The sequence below is a fragment of the Marmota monax genome, unplaced genomic scaffold, assembly GCF_021218885.2.
Source record: "Marmota monax isolate L192 unplaced genomic scaffold, Marmota_monax_Labrador192_F-V1.1 WCK01_AAM20220418_F8-fsc00251, whole genome shotgun sequence".
NCBI classification, from domain to species: Eukaryota; Metazoa; Chordata; class Mammalia; order Rodentia; family Sciuridae; genus Marmota; species Marmota monax.
Window position 1 is genome coordinate 642,217 of NW_026694546.1, and position 13,513 is coordinate 655,729.

Below are 13,513 nucleotides of genomic sequence, written 5' to 3' on the forward strand. Positions count from 1 at the left end.
CATACTTAAGCATTCATAGAATAATAATACTTTATATCTCCATCATGTAACTGAGGGAAAAAACTAATCCATTTGCTACTCTATTAAGTTGAACTGCTAAATTGATTCCTAAAGTGATTATGAGACAAGGATTAACATAAATATTTATTCTGTTTATATTGACTAGTATTCCTTAGTTATTTAAACTAGGAATGCCCTACGGTATGCAGGAACAGTGAACCTACTGTATGCAGGGTTTTTTTGTAGGTATAAGGTATGTGAAATGAAATAATTTGAGGTTGTTAGCTTTATAGTGTGTTGTGAATAATTTCACAGCATCTGTCTGCCTAACAGCTTACCACTTTCCTCTGGTAATAGAATTTTTCTTTAGAGAAAAATGATGCGTGTGGCTGGAGTGGACACTTGTCTTCATTTCTCTTCCCCAGCATCCAACCAGTGCTCAGGGAATAGTTGCTTCATTCCCTGGTCATGAGGATTCATGATCATGATGATTCAGGATTTTTTTGTCTTAAAACTATCAAGAAATAAACATTCTATTTGAGTGGAGAGTTGGGTGGAAGGCAGGCACTAGTAGTGCCATTTGTCTACTTCATAAAAGAATATGCCTATAGAAATAAACCAATCAGATCCTAGAGATGGAAAGAGCCAGATTTTTTTGTTATCATTTGAAACTTGAATCTAATCATTTCTAAAAGCAGGTGCAACCTGGGAGTGAGAGAGAGCAAAGTCCCATTTTCCTTTGGGCTACTCGAAGTTTTGTTTCTACCATTTGTAACCCCAAGAGCCTGAGTAATGTTACAGGTCACAGGATTGCTGGAGGGCAAGAATTGCAAAGAAGGATATGACTGATTCAAAAGCAAAATGATGAGGCAGTGAACCTGAATAAGAAAGCAAAAATTTAAAATGAAAAGAGTTTAAAGGATTGGTGGATTCTTGGGAAGAAAAGAGACTGAGAAAAATTTTCTTGAAAACTTAAACTAGAAAATAAGTTGTTTGCTGAGAGAAAAAGCAAATTATTATTCATTTCCTTATAATAAATTTATTGCCTGTAATGTTTGAAATTTTTAGTTTTCATGTATTAGGACATTAGAGGTAAAAGTTATAGACTCATGAGTTTGACTTACTCTGGAAAGTGCAGAGGTGAGGGCCTTGGAGATAAACTGATCCATGGAATGTTGGGAATGTTGGGTCTTACCTCTGTTTCCTTTGTATCCCATTCCATGGAACAGGCAACCAGGAGAAAGGAGGGCATATTTTCTTGGTCATTAGTTTGTAATAGTCCAGGAAAAGACACTTAGTTGACCCAGTTTGGATCAGATACCCACTCACTGAACCAATCTCTGTCCAGGAGATGGGTAAATTACTGGGTTATATGGCCATTTGAAACCATAAACAAAGCCCTCTACTAGAAGAAGGGCAAGCTTCAGCACAAGACTGGCCTCCAAGAGAATCCATTTGACCTGGGCAACTGTCCAGAGTGTGTTCACTGCAGCTTATTACTTTCAGCATTCTTTGAAGTAATGAAGGTACAGTTGGCCCTCTTTATCCTTTGGCTCTTCTCACATAAATTGAACCATACAAATTGAAAATATTTGATAACAAGAACTGTTTCTATACTGAAATGTACATTTTTTTCCTTGTTATTGTTCCTAAACCCCTCACAACAACCATTTACATAGCGTTTGCATTGCACTAGATATTACCTAAAGTAACCTAAAGATGATTTAAAGTATTTGGGAGGATGTGTATTCATTATATGCAAATACTTCACCATTTTATATAAGGGGCTTGAGCATCTGCAGATCTTGGTAGCCACAGGGAACCTGGAACCAATCCCCCTCAGATACCAAGCAAAGACTTGGTATATATGAAGAAGGGGCAAAACATTCTAAGAGTTGGTATTACAACATTTGTCTTTTATTTTCAACACAAGTTGCAAGAATTTTACTTGACTGCTTTAGAAGTTGTTAGAGCCAACTGAGATGATAACATTATGGAAAAAATTATTATAAAGAACAGGGAAAAATATGAGTAGACTAAAAACCAGTTATATATAAATTCTAAAATAACTGTTAAAGTGTTTAAATTTCTCATCTAAATAGACTGTGTTTTATGCTTTGGAAATGTGGTTTAAATGTTTAAACCAAAGCAGTAAACCTAACTGAAAGACATTATATAAAATACATAAAACTCAGAATCGAATAGTATAATGAGCTCAGATCCCTTAGTGCTAGAATGAATTGTCTGGCCCTCACTGAAATGAACCATAAGTCTTGGTTTGCATGGTATTTCTGCCCAGATGTTGCTTGTCCTGATAAATTTAAGCATTCATAGGAGTCCAAAGCTGCTGCCAATTTATGGCACCCTGGAGTTCAACTGCTACATTCTGGACCTCAGTTGCCATTTTTGGATATCTGTTTTGCCAGAAACATAGAAAAGATAATATCTCTTTTTATCCAGATGAAATGAGTCATTAAAATGCCTGAATTATGAACGTGTGTGCATGTGCGTGCTATTTCTCATCGACTTTATAACCACATCTTCTCATCCTGCATACATTGAACATGTATTTATATTTGTGTGTGTTTGTTTTATCTAAACACAGGCCTTGTCATTTATTTCTTATAAATTTCGTCTTATTCTTTTCAACCTAATGTTTCCTTGATCATGGAATTTATGAAATTTCATGTTATTTTCCAATACATTTCTTGAATCTAACAGGTTGAATAAGCATGCATTTTCTTTTTTCATCCAAAATACTTAAAGAAGCAGACCAGGCCTTATATAGTTACTTTGTCAAGCTACAACCTGTGTCATTTAGGTAAGCACTGATGGATTTATGAATCACCTGTGTATAATTCAGCCATGTTTCCTTCTTGATCTGTCTTTCATACCACCTCTATGGTCATCTTTTTTTAGACATACTTTAGTTCACCAATATACTTCCACAAAATCAGAGCCTAAAATTCAAAACAATACCCAAGTAGTAATTCAGCAGCACAATACATCATTCTCACAATCCAGAAAGCAAATTTCTTAATGAAGCTTATTAACTGTACCAATCAAAGTGTAGCAATACATATGTATCAACGTTCAAAGCAGCATAATTCACAATAGCCAAGTTAGGAAACCAGCCTAAATGTCCATCAGCAGACAAATGGGTAAAGAAAATGTGGTATATACACACAGTGGAGTTTTACTCATCCATGAAGAAGAATAAAATTATGTTATCTGCTGATAAATGGAAAACGTCAGACTAAGTGACAGAAAGTCATGGGTCAGATGTTTTCTTTCACATGTGAAAGCTAGCCGGGTGAGGAAAGATTTAAAAAAAAAGGAATGTCCATGAAAATAGAAATGAAGGAGATTTAGAAAAAGGAAGGAAAGGAAGACATGGGAAAGTACTAAGAAAATTTACTAAATTATCTTATGTCATGAAAGAATATACTACAATGAATCCTGCTTTTATATTATTATAATGTACTAATTAAGTAATAATTATAGTAACAATAATAATAAATGAGAAATGAGTAGAATCAAGCAGGTAGATTGGGGGAAGGAGGAGGGGAGTGAAAGAAAAAGTACTGGGGGAAGAGATTGTTCAAATTATGTGTATATATGAGTGTGGCATAATAAATCTTACTATTATATATAATTATAATGCACCAATAAACCATAAATTAATTAAGTGCAATTTTAAAAAGAGCAAGTCAAGTTTACACACATAGTGGTTTTATTTAAAGGTAGATTGGATACCAGGGCTTGGGATGTACACATTAGGCAGTGTTTGTTGTTTTAGGGACAAAGGAAAATCCTGGTTCCTGTTCCTCTCCACTGTCACACCATTGTTCAGGTCCTCATCCTGATAGTCTTTCCTGTCTAAACCATCCTCCAAGTGGCAGTCACAAGGGTCCTCCTACTCAGTAGTCTTGGTACGTTAGCATGGTGTAAGGCTCTCCCTGATCTGGTTCCTTGCCCATCTCCAGAGCTTCATCACTAGCCATCCAGCAACACTGATAGGAGTGGCAGTTAACTTACTCATTATCAAGCACCTCCTATTTGCCAGGCATTATGCTCTATATACATTATCTTAATCATTACATCAACCTTGCAAGTTATGCATTATTATTTTACAGATAAGGAAACTGAATTAATACACAGATGATAGTAAGTGGCAAAGCTGAAAATTAACCCTGATCTCTGTGATTACAGAAGCCTAGGGTCTTAACCTCTCCACTGTCCTAACCTCTCAGCTCATCAGCAGATTTCTGCCTCCTGCACCTTTGTTGGTGCTTCCCCTTGTGTCTAGAATGCACTTACTTCTTACCTTATTATCGTGAAGCGTCAGTTTAAGAGCATTTGAAGGAAATTTCCCCTTTCCATTCCTGCCTCCCCAGCTAGCCTCAAAGCTCATCCTCTAGGCTCCCATAATCCTTTGCACATATCTCTCATTGTTTCATATTCATTATTATAATTAACCAGGTTCTAGTATCTCATTATTTCTATTAGGCTAAGGCTTTGCAAACTTTTTTTGTAAAGAGACAGTAAATGTTTTAGGCTTTGTGGGCCATACAGTCTCCTGCAACTACCCAACTCTGCTGTTATGATGTAAAAGCAACAGCTGTACTGATTCAAAGACAAATCAGGGTAGCTGAATTACAATAAAACCCTCTTTGGGGACCCTGAAATTTGACTTTTCATGTAATTTTCTATGGCAGAAATTCTTTTGTTTTTCCAAAAATCGTTTGGAAAAAATGTAAAAACTGTTATTGGCTGTGGGACTTACAAAAACAGGTGTGGTATGGATCTGGCCCATGAGCTGTAGTTTGCAGACCCCCATAATAGTCTATGAATTTTTTGAAAGAAGCACTGGCTCTAGTTGGTCTTTATATTCCTGTTATATGGCATGTAGTTGGTGCTGAGGAAAGTACATTGACTGAATGATAAGCCTAAAGAAGAGCACTGAGGGAATGTAGTCTCAGGAGAATCCCTACTAAGTAGTGTAACCAGTCAAGGGAGGACTATGATTTGAAAAGGAGGGGAACATTTTAGGTATATATCCTGTTGGAATAATTGTTTAAAAACCCTAAATTTTCATCCGTATGACATTGGTTTATGATACATCCATCACATGTAATACTCAGTGCTTGATTAAAAACAGCAACTACCACAGTTGCTCGCAGCAGAAGCCAGTTCAAGGAAACTACCAAGATAATGAGCGCTGTCATCTCTTTCTGTGGTCTTCTGCATCTGTGGCTGTGGTAGAACAGGTAAGACCATGCAGAAACCCCAGCATTTGGTTTCTTTTTTCAATTTAATTTTTATTAATGTATATTAATGGTACCTACTAATAGGGTTCAGTGTAGCCTATGGCATGCACTGATCAAATTAGGGTAATTAGTATTTCTTTCTCTGTATCATTTCTTTATGTTAGGAGCCTTCTATCTTCTCTCTTCCAGATCTTCATTAAAAAAAAAAAAAATCAATCAGTTTTTGTGAATTGCACTCATCCCACTGTGCTGTAGAAAAACAGAATTTAGTATTTCTATCTGTTTTTGTACCCATTGTCCAACCACCCTTTAACCACCCTCACCCCCTGCCTATTTCAGCCTCTTGTAATACCTATTCCAAATTCAGGTTAACTCTCTTAGCTTCCACACATGAGAGAGAACACATTGTATTAGTCTTTCTGTGTCTCGCTTATTCACTTAACATTTAATTTCTTGTTCTGGCTACAGCTACACTGTTGTGTTGCAGTGATACCCAGAAAGCTCTGAAAACAGGCCCAGCTTGCACTTTTTTTTACAGTGCATGTACAATGCTTAACATGCATGACCCATCCATCATAAAGGTTAGACACCAGGAAAAGAGTATTTGTTAGTCTTGGGCTGGGGTTGTAGCTCAGTAGTGGAGCGCTTGCCTTATATGCGTGAAGCACTGGGTTCGATCCTCAGCACCACATAAAAATAAATAAATAAAAATAAAGGTATTGTGTCCATCTACAGCTAAAAAAAAATATTTTAAAAAAAGAGTATCCATTATTCTTATAATTATATATAATAACTGCTATCTTAAGGTTGTTGGTGGAATAGTGGTAGTTATTATTGGTATGCGGTGGTTTTATGATAAAGGTCTCAGAATCCCAGATACCTGACCATTGGCTAAGTGAGCTGTGACTAGGTAGTCATAAAGTGTCAAGGACTAGGGCTACTAGAAATTAAGTAACAGGGAATCTTCACCATGGATAACTATACAGAGTTTCGTGAGTAAAATAAGTATAGTAACCTGAAAGAAATGAAAGAAGTCAAAAGTAATTATGTTGGAAGATGTCGTTGTAAAAGAAATTGAAAATAAAGATATATGTATACCATAGCATAAGGGGGAAAGAAATGTCAATTTTTTAAGAAAATTAGAGGGAACACAAATGACAAGTTATCTTAATCTATGAAGATAAATCCTAAATTTCGTAAGTAATTCAGAATAAAATTTTATTTCATTTTTACATTTACCTGTTAGTAGTTAATAATAAATGAAATAAAATTTTACTTATTTCTAGACTGACTTTATAGCAGTAGTATTTTTTTCTGATACTTACAGAATTCATACTGAGTACAGTGCACTATAAAAAGAGCTATGATTTGATAGACGTTGAGTAAGTATGATTCCTATCACTTGAATATACTCAGAACAAACATTTCTGATATCTGTCAAACATGTTTTTCTTGAAAAAAGATTTCATAGTCAAATAAGTTTGGAAAACACTGGCTAATCAATGTTAATTAGATTTCTTCACTCTGGGATTTCTCAGAGCCCTTAACATACTATGATTTGACCAACAAGTCATTTTTTTCTGGGAACAACTCTAGGGACTGTTAGGGAACATAGTTGGGGAAATATTGACTTAAACCTTCCATTGAATTTTTATTTCTTCTATTGATTTGCCTCAAGACCCTTTTTTTGAAGATATTCTCAAATAACCTGGTTAGATTTTTGAGCATTCTGTTATACCAAAAGAAGTAAAAAGTAGAAGACATAGATAACAAACTTAAGGTTATATTGTGTAGTTTTTTTAGGGCTTTGGAAAATAAGTTTTGATAATTCCCTGGAATTTTTGTTTCAATAGATACACAACAAAAACTGTTACCTGTAATTGTTAGACTGCTCAGGCCAATCTGTTGTCCAAGCTGGGAAAGATAGTTCTAATAATGATGCTGGCATTATAACATAAACTAGAATTATCCCAGGCAGAGAGGATGATTACCTTAATCACAATCTCACCTTGTGTGTAGTTTCATTGGGAACCTTAATTGCTTTAAGGATGGTTACCTTATCACAGTCTCACCTCAACAGTTGTATATAGTTTCATTGGGAACCTTAATTTCTTAATTGGCTCTTGACGAAAATAACCTAGTGGATCCTGGTTTATTCACAGCCTTTGAAATGTTTGAAGCATTCTGAAATCATTTAAAAACTAATGCTTTAAACCTGAAAGCTTTGAAGAATCTAGCAATTTTTAAATAATATTCCTCGTCATTGATGCACATTGGTTTCTAAAATGTGTCTCTTCCTGGGAATTTTTCTTCAAGGAGTGCCAAGATATTAATTCATGCTATCAAAATGAAGATTACTGTAAAACTTTTTTCAGTTCTAAAGTAGAACTGAAGGATTGTTTTATATTATATTTAATCTTTTCTTTTTTCATTCTTTTTACAGTTTTTTGAGGTGCCCTTTGACTCAAACATGAATAGAACAAAAAACAGACCTCTGGTTCGTGGACAGATCAGGTAAAATCATGAACATAATTCTCTTTCCCATTGTAGAATATTCCTTTGCTTTTTTCATTGTGAAGCATTTCCCAGACTTTTGCCTTTGAGCTTGAAGTGAAGATAACACACTTGCAAAGGGACAAATTGGTATGGATATGTAGTACTTTTCACTTCTACCCATAAGGTACAGAAAGCACTGAAGATAAATCTGATATGAAGGGGGTTTTGTGAGAATAACTTACACTGTAGGTTTTTGTTTTTCAGTTTTGAGACATGGTCTTTGTCTTACTTGTATAGCTGAAGATAAAAAAACACTGCATTACACAAGTGATTTTCAGACAGATCCATATACCATATAGGATCTCCAAAGAAGAATGTGTCTAAAACCTTTTTCTTCTAGATAAACTGATAATGTTATTATATGCCAAGTAAAGTACTGCCTCCATTACTCTCCTTTCCACCAAATTCAATTAAGTAGAACTAAAAGGTATATAAATATTTTAATATCACTAATGGTTAATAATTAAACGTTTTACTTCCTGGAGACCTCTAAACCAACATTTTAAAATATTTTTTGAATCTAATTATGTGTGTGTGTGTGTGTGTGTGTGTGTGTGTCTGTGTGAGAGAGAGAGAGAGAGAGGAGAGAGAGAGGTGTGTATGTGAGTCCTAGAAGAATAAAAAGGGCCAAGTAGTTTATACTGACTTATAAATAAGTGAATCCTCTCTTCATATGTCTAGGCAATACCCTCTTGGAACTTAAAAATTTATTAGGATAATACTTGTGGATCAAATAACCACATGTTAAATAAAACAATGAAGGAAACACATATAGATAAAGTCTGTGTAAAATGATTTTAAATATTAGCTGGTTCTTAGTCAATTCTTAATGAATTTACAATATCATTTTATTAAAAAGGACAAAAATGCCCAGTGAAAAATATATAAGCACAAAACCCTTAGGTCTACTGATATTTTACTTCCTTTTGTTGAGTTATAAACACAGCTGTGTGTTATTTATAGATTTAGAAATCATCAGAAGTGCTTTTATTTCGGGAAAGTTGTTTTAGAGGGGAGAGTGCAATCTTTATAACCCATACCAAGAGCTAAAAGCTGCTCTTGCCTGTGGGCAAATCACAGTTCTTAATGATTTGGAATTTCTGTCTACTCATTTTTCCTCAGTGAAATTGTGCCCTCCTTTAGAACCAGGAGAAGTATAGGAAGAGGCCTAGCAAATAGTCTGTAGGCATAGAATGGTCATCAGAAAAAGGCCCATCCTATGAACTAGTAGCCCATCTTACTTTCTCCTGTGTGATGGACACAGAGTCTATCAGTAGATCAAAGACCTTAGGGGCTATAATTAATGGTGCCCTTCTTTTAAAGGAGTGAGGCCAGAGTATAATTAATTAATCTACTAAGCAGATATATAAGTGGGTGGCCATGAGGATATAGTGATAATAGACTATCCATTAACTTTGGTGGGTCTCCTGCTCATCACTATTGACCATTTTAAGTTACAAAGCTTAGTTTATTTTTGAAATTTTCTTCTTAGTACTTATTACCTTATTTGATTTGAGATAATATGTCTTGATAAATCTATACAGATTCATAGACTTAATTTACAATTTGGCATGTAAGGTGTGGATCCCTGTCATTATTGAGGGCAGCAGCAAATCTGTGGGGGAAAATCCTTGAACTGCTTCTACTGCTGACAGCTGTTTCAGCCTTTGTGCATAGACAGTTTCCTATCTATTCCAGAGACATACCATAAGCATTTATGGAAAAAAATATGTATTAACCTTTCAACAGATTGGTTCATGTTTTGAAGAATTTTTATTTAGGTGAACAAAATTCACTGCTAAAGATCAAAAGTTATTTAGTCATACCCAAGACAGGACACATATGCTTAAACTAGTTCTGTGATTTTTTTTTTTTTTTTGAGAATCTGGGGAAATCCTCCAAGGGAACCCTTTGCTATGTGACTCTATAACTGCAGTTATGCATGTGCATGGCTGCCATCCTCATGCTTTAGTCTTGTCCAGAAAAACATGGCAGGGAGGGATTGGCATTGAACACTTTATGGAACCCATGTGAAAGAAAGTGGGTTATTTTTCTTTTGTAAATTGTTTTATTCCAGAAAGATCAGAGACATCATAAGAATATTTGGAATAATTAAAATCAGGGTTATAGAAAGTAGATATGAGATAAATGGCAAGGTAATAAGAAAAACTTAACCAAATTTATATAATCAATAAGATGGGACTATAAATTTCATTCTGTGTTTTCTGAAATCACAGTTACAAATAACATCTAGATTTCTCACAATAGCACCTTCAAGTATATACTGTTAAATCAGATGAGAATTGAGTACTGAGTTCTGAGCTCCAGGTGATAAGTGGCAGAACCAGAATTTCCCTGAATTCCTGCCGATTGCCTGTAACTGTCTCTAGGCAAACCAAACTTCTTAGTTCTTAGTAAGTATGAAAAATTGGGCTGTGAATGGATAATTATGAATGTAATGCATTCCACTGTTGTCATGTATGAAAGAAATAAATTAAAAATTTAAAAAAAGAAAGAGAGAGAGAGCAGACCTTTAGTGATAATGTTAGAAGAATGTCCTCAACAACTTCTGTAGAGGAAGGCAAATAACAGGTTTCCAAGGCATCCCTCAGTGCAAGCCAGAGACAGAATACCAAAGAACAGCTCCCAGTGAGAACCATTTAAACTATATGGCCTTGAAGTAAGTGAGAAGGGGGAAGCTCTTTGGCACATATTGTAGCCCAAGGACCCCTTTCTAACAGTTCAACTAAATTGAGGGATTACACTGAAACAGTGAAAGGAGGAGAGCAGGTATCAGTGTTCTGTGTGTGTAAGGTGTTAACTGGGAGTACAGAGAGAACAGGCTCTGCCACATGATTTCATTGAACAGTGGCTGCAGGTGGAGTAGGCTTACCCAGGACAGTCCAAGCTTACACCTGTTGTTGCAGAAGAATCCTTGATAATGGTCTCTCTCACTTTCAACATACTACACTTTGTATGACTACATGCCACCCTGTATAAAGGGAATCATGGCGATGATTTTGATGTTCACAGAATCTTTTTATTTTTAAGGCTATTTTGTGCAAATTCCCAATGCTTATCTTACCTAGAACACACACACACACAAAAAAAAAAAAAAAAAAAAAAAAACACATAAATTCATAGTGTAATATTTCTAAATTACTTTTTGGGTATACATTGTAGTGTAGACTCCTTTAATTAGCTTTTCCTTAATGGCATTTTATATCTTATTTTTATTATAATTTGGAAAAGATAAGCTTGTTTGGTCATTTCTTGTAAAAATGGTAAGGCTAGAAATGATTGCTATGTGCTGGGAGTTGAACTTAGAGCTTCCTTTTGTTACATATCATAAATTTACATTGAAGGGTGAGCAAACCCATGTTACAAGTTGAATCTGCAAACTCGCTGTCTCATAATGAAGGTAAGTGTCGGAGAGCTTTGCCATATTAAAAGCCAGATTCAATATCATCCAGTTTTAACTTGGTAACTGGAAAAAAGTTAATTATCAAATTTTTTAAAGTTTAAAAATCATCTTAGCCTTTCGATAGTCTCCACATGGTAATCATGGACAGTGAAAAATGTTCTCTGACTCTGAGCTTGACAAGTCATTTAATTAATCTTTCCATACTACTGCTTCCTCGTGTATAAAATGAGATCATGTTTCCTAACCTGTTCATCTCATAACATTGCTATGGAGATAATAATTATAAGATCAGTATAATCATGCAAGTAAAGGTACATGATAGGGAAGGGGTTTGAAACTCTAGAGAAATGTAGAGTTTACTAAACTTTCATCTGTTTTCATATTAGCTTTAAAATATAAATATCTCAATACTTACCAGACAAAAAAAAATAAATAAAATGAAATCTGTGTTACTTTCAAAGGATAGGGGGAAGAAAGCAATAATACTTGGTGACAAAAAGAACTCAGAAAGTGAAAATTGTGTTTCTTTTATCACCATGAAGTCAGTGGGCAGAAACTAATCAGTGGAAAGTAGACAGTGGCATGTTGTTGAAGTCTGTGCTGTCACCATCAGGGCGCTTTTGGAGAATGTCTATGTAGAGAAGTGCACTAGGGTTACTAAAAGGTTCCTAACAGATGGCAGCACACATGCATAAAAAGGACATTAAGTGATATCAGAGGTACAGTTAACTCAACAAATGTATCGTTTTAATGCCCCTACCAGCCAGACACTTTTGTAGACTCTGGAGATGCAGAGGTGACCAGGACATACTTCTGTCTCCCACATGCTACTGACCAGTTAAGCATTTTATGTACAATGTGGTAGAGACCATCGTGGGGACAGGCCATAGATGATACAGGGGAACAAAGATGAGTACTTGATCTAAACTGAGGAAGTCAAGGCCGACTTATCCAAAGGAATGTATCTTGAAGCTAAGAACCAAAGAGATAAGCCATTCAGGCTGATTCTTACTAAGCCCTTCTCTCTGTTGCTTCCTTGTCTACCTTAGCTCCTTGGTTGGTAGTCATGAGCCTCCTTCCCATCTTCCTCTTCCCCTGCATATGCATATCACTTTCTCTCCCAAATCTATCCTTTTCCTTACATATTTTTATTAGTATTCCACAGCCAGACACTTGTAAGCCATTCTAGACTTTCTTCTTATCCTCTTCATGTGATGGACAAATCCTTTCAGCTTCCCAAAGTATCTTGGAATCTGTGCCAAAGAGCAGGCCAGGCAAGGTGAACATTGTAGCCAGAATCCAGTGAACAAGGAGGAAAGTGATGTGAGATGCAGGCAGAAGTAGACTGTGATAAGAAGTCTGGCATGAGTTCTGTGTGCAGTGGGATGCCAGAAATGAATTACAGAGATGGGACAGCTGTGACCAAATTTAGGCTAAAAGGATCCCTCCATTGCCCTGCGGAAAATACATTATAGGGTTATAGGAGGGAAATGAGAAGACCTGCTACAGGTCCTGGTGAAATCTCATGAAGCGTGGACCAGGAGATCCAGGGGAGTTGAGTTCTGCTGTTGCTCAACTCAGAACCAAAGGTGGTTCCATTTGCCAACAAAGCCAATTAGACTGTCTGCTCTTCAAGACTCCCCCTGTTTTCCTGTGCACCACTGGTCTCCCACAAGATAACCGCACATCTGCCTCCACCTTCTGCCTTTCAACCTGCTTCCCCCTTTATTCCTCTATTCTACAACTTTGGTTGTTCTTTAAGGACTATCAGTCTTCTCACTGATAGTTCCACTGTCTCCATGTATATCCACCTTTATTAAATTCCACAGTGCCTTGTGTAGGTGTCAGGTGATTCGTTTTAAGGTAGGGCAGCAAAGGAAAGAGTATAACATAATCCCAGAGAGATTGCACCTTCATGGTTGGGTTGAATCCTGACACTCACCACCAGTAAAAAGACATTACTGTTCATGCATGCTGCCCATGCTGCCCATGCACATGCAATTAAGGTAGAAAAGAATAAACCTCTCAGGGAAACAGCCCTTAGAACGCGCACCTCTCCTCCACTGGAAATATCCTTATGGCACAGTGGTTTGAATGCCCAGCCATCTAAAAACAACCTTTTCTTTTGTTACCTCTTTTAATTTAATTCTGAAATTCTCAAACTTTAATGAACACAGTCATTATTTTCCATACTTGCATGTACATAACCTTGCACAGCGTACTTTATGGATGACTTCAGCGGATTTTAAGGATAATTTTGAGT

General features: G+C 36.0%; 1 protein-coding gene across 1 annotated transcript in view; it reads left to right on the top strand.

Moving 5' to 3' along the window:
* The window catches only part of LOC124076660 (protoheme IX farnesyltransferase, mitochondrial), a 121,897-nt gene that overhangs the window by 78,309 nt on the left and 30,075 nt on the right, over positions 1-13,513 (top strand). Inside the window, exon 5 of the mRNA XM_046420708.2 lies at positions 7,714-7,784. Within this exon, the coding sequence (XP_046276664.1) occupies positions 7,714-7,784 (71 nt within the window). The remainder of the gene's footprint in view (positions 1-7,713; positions 7,785-13,513) is intronic.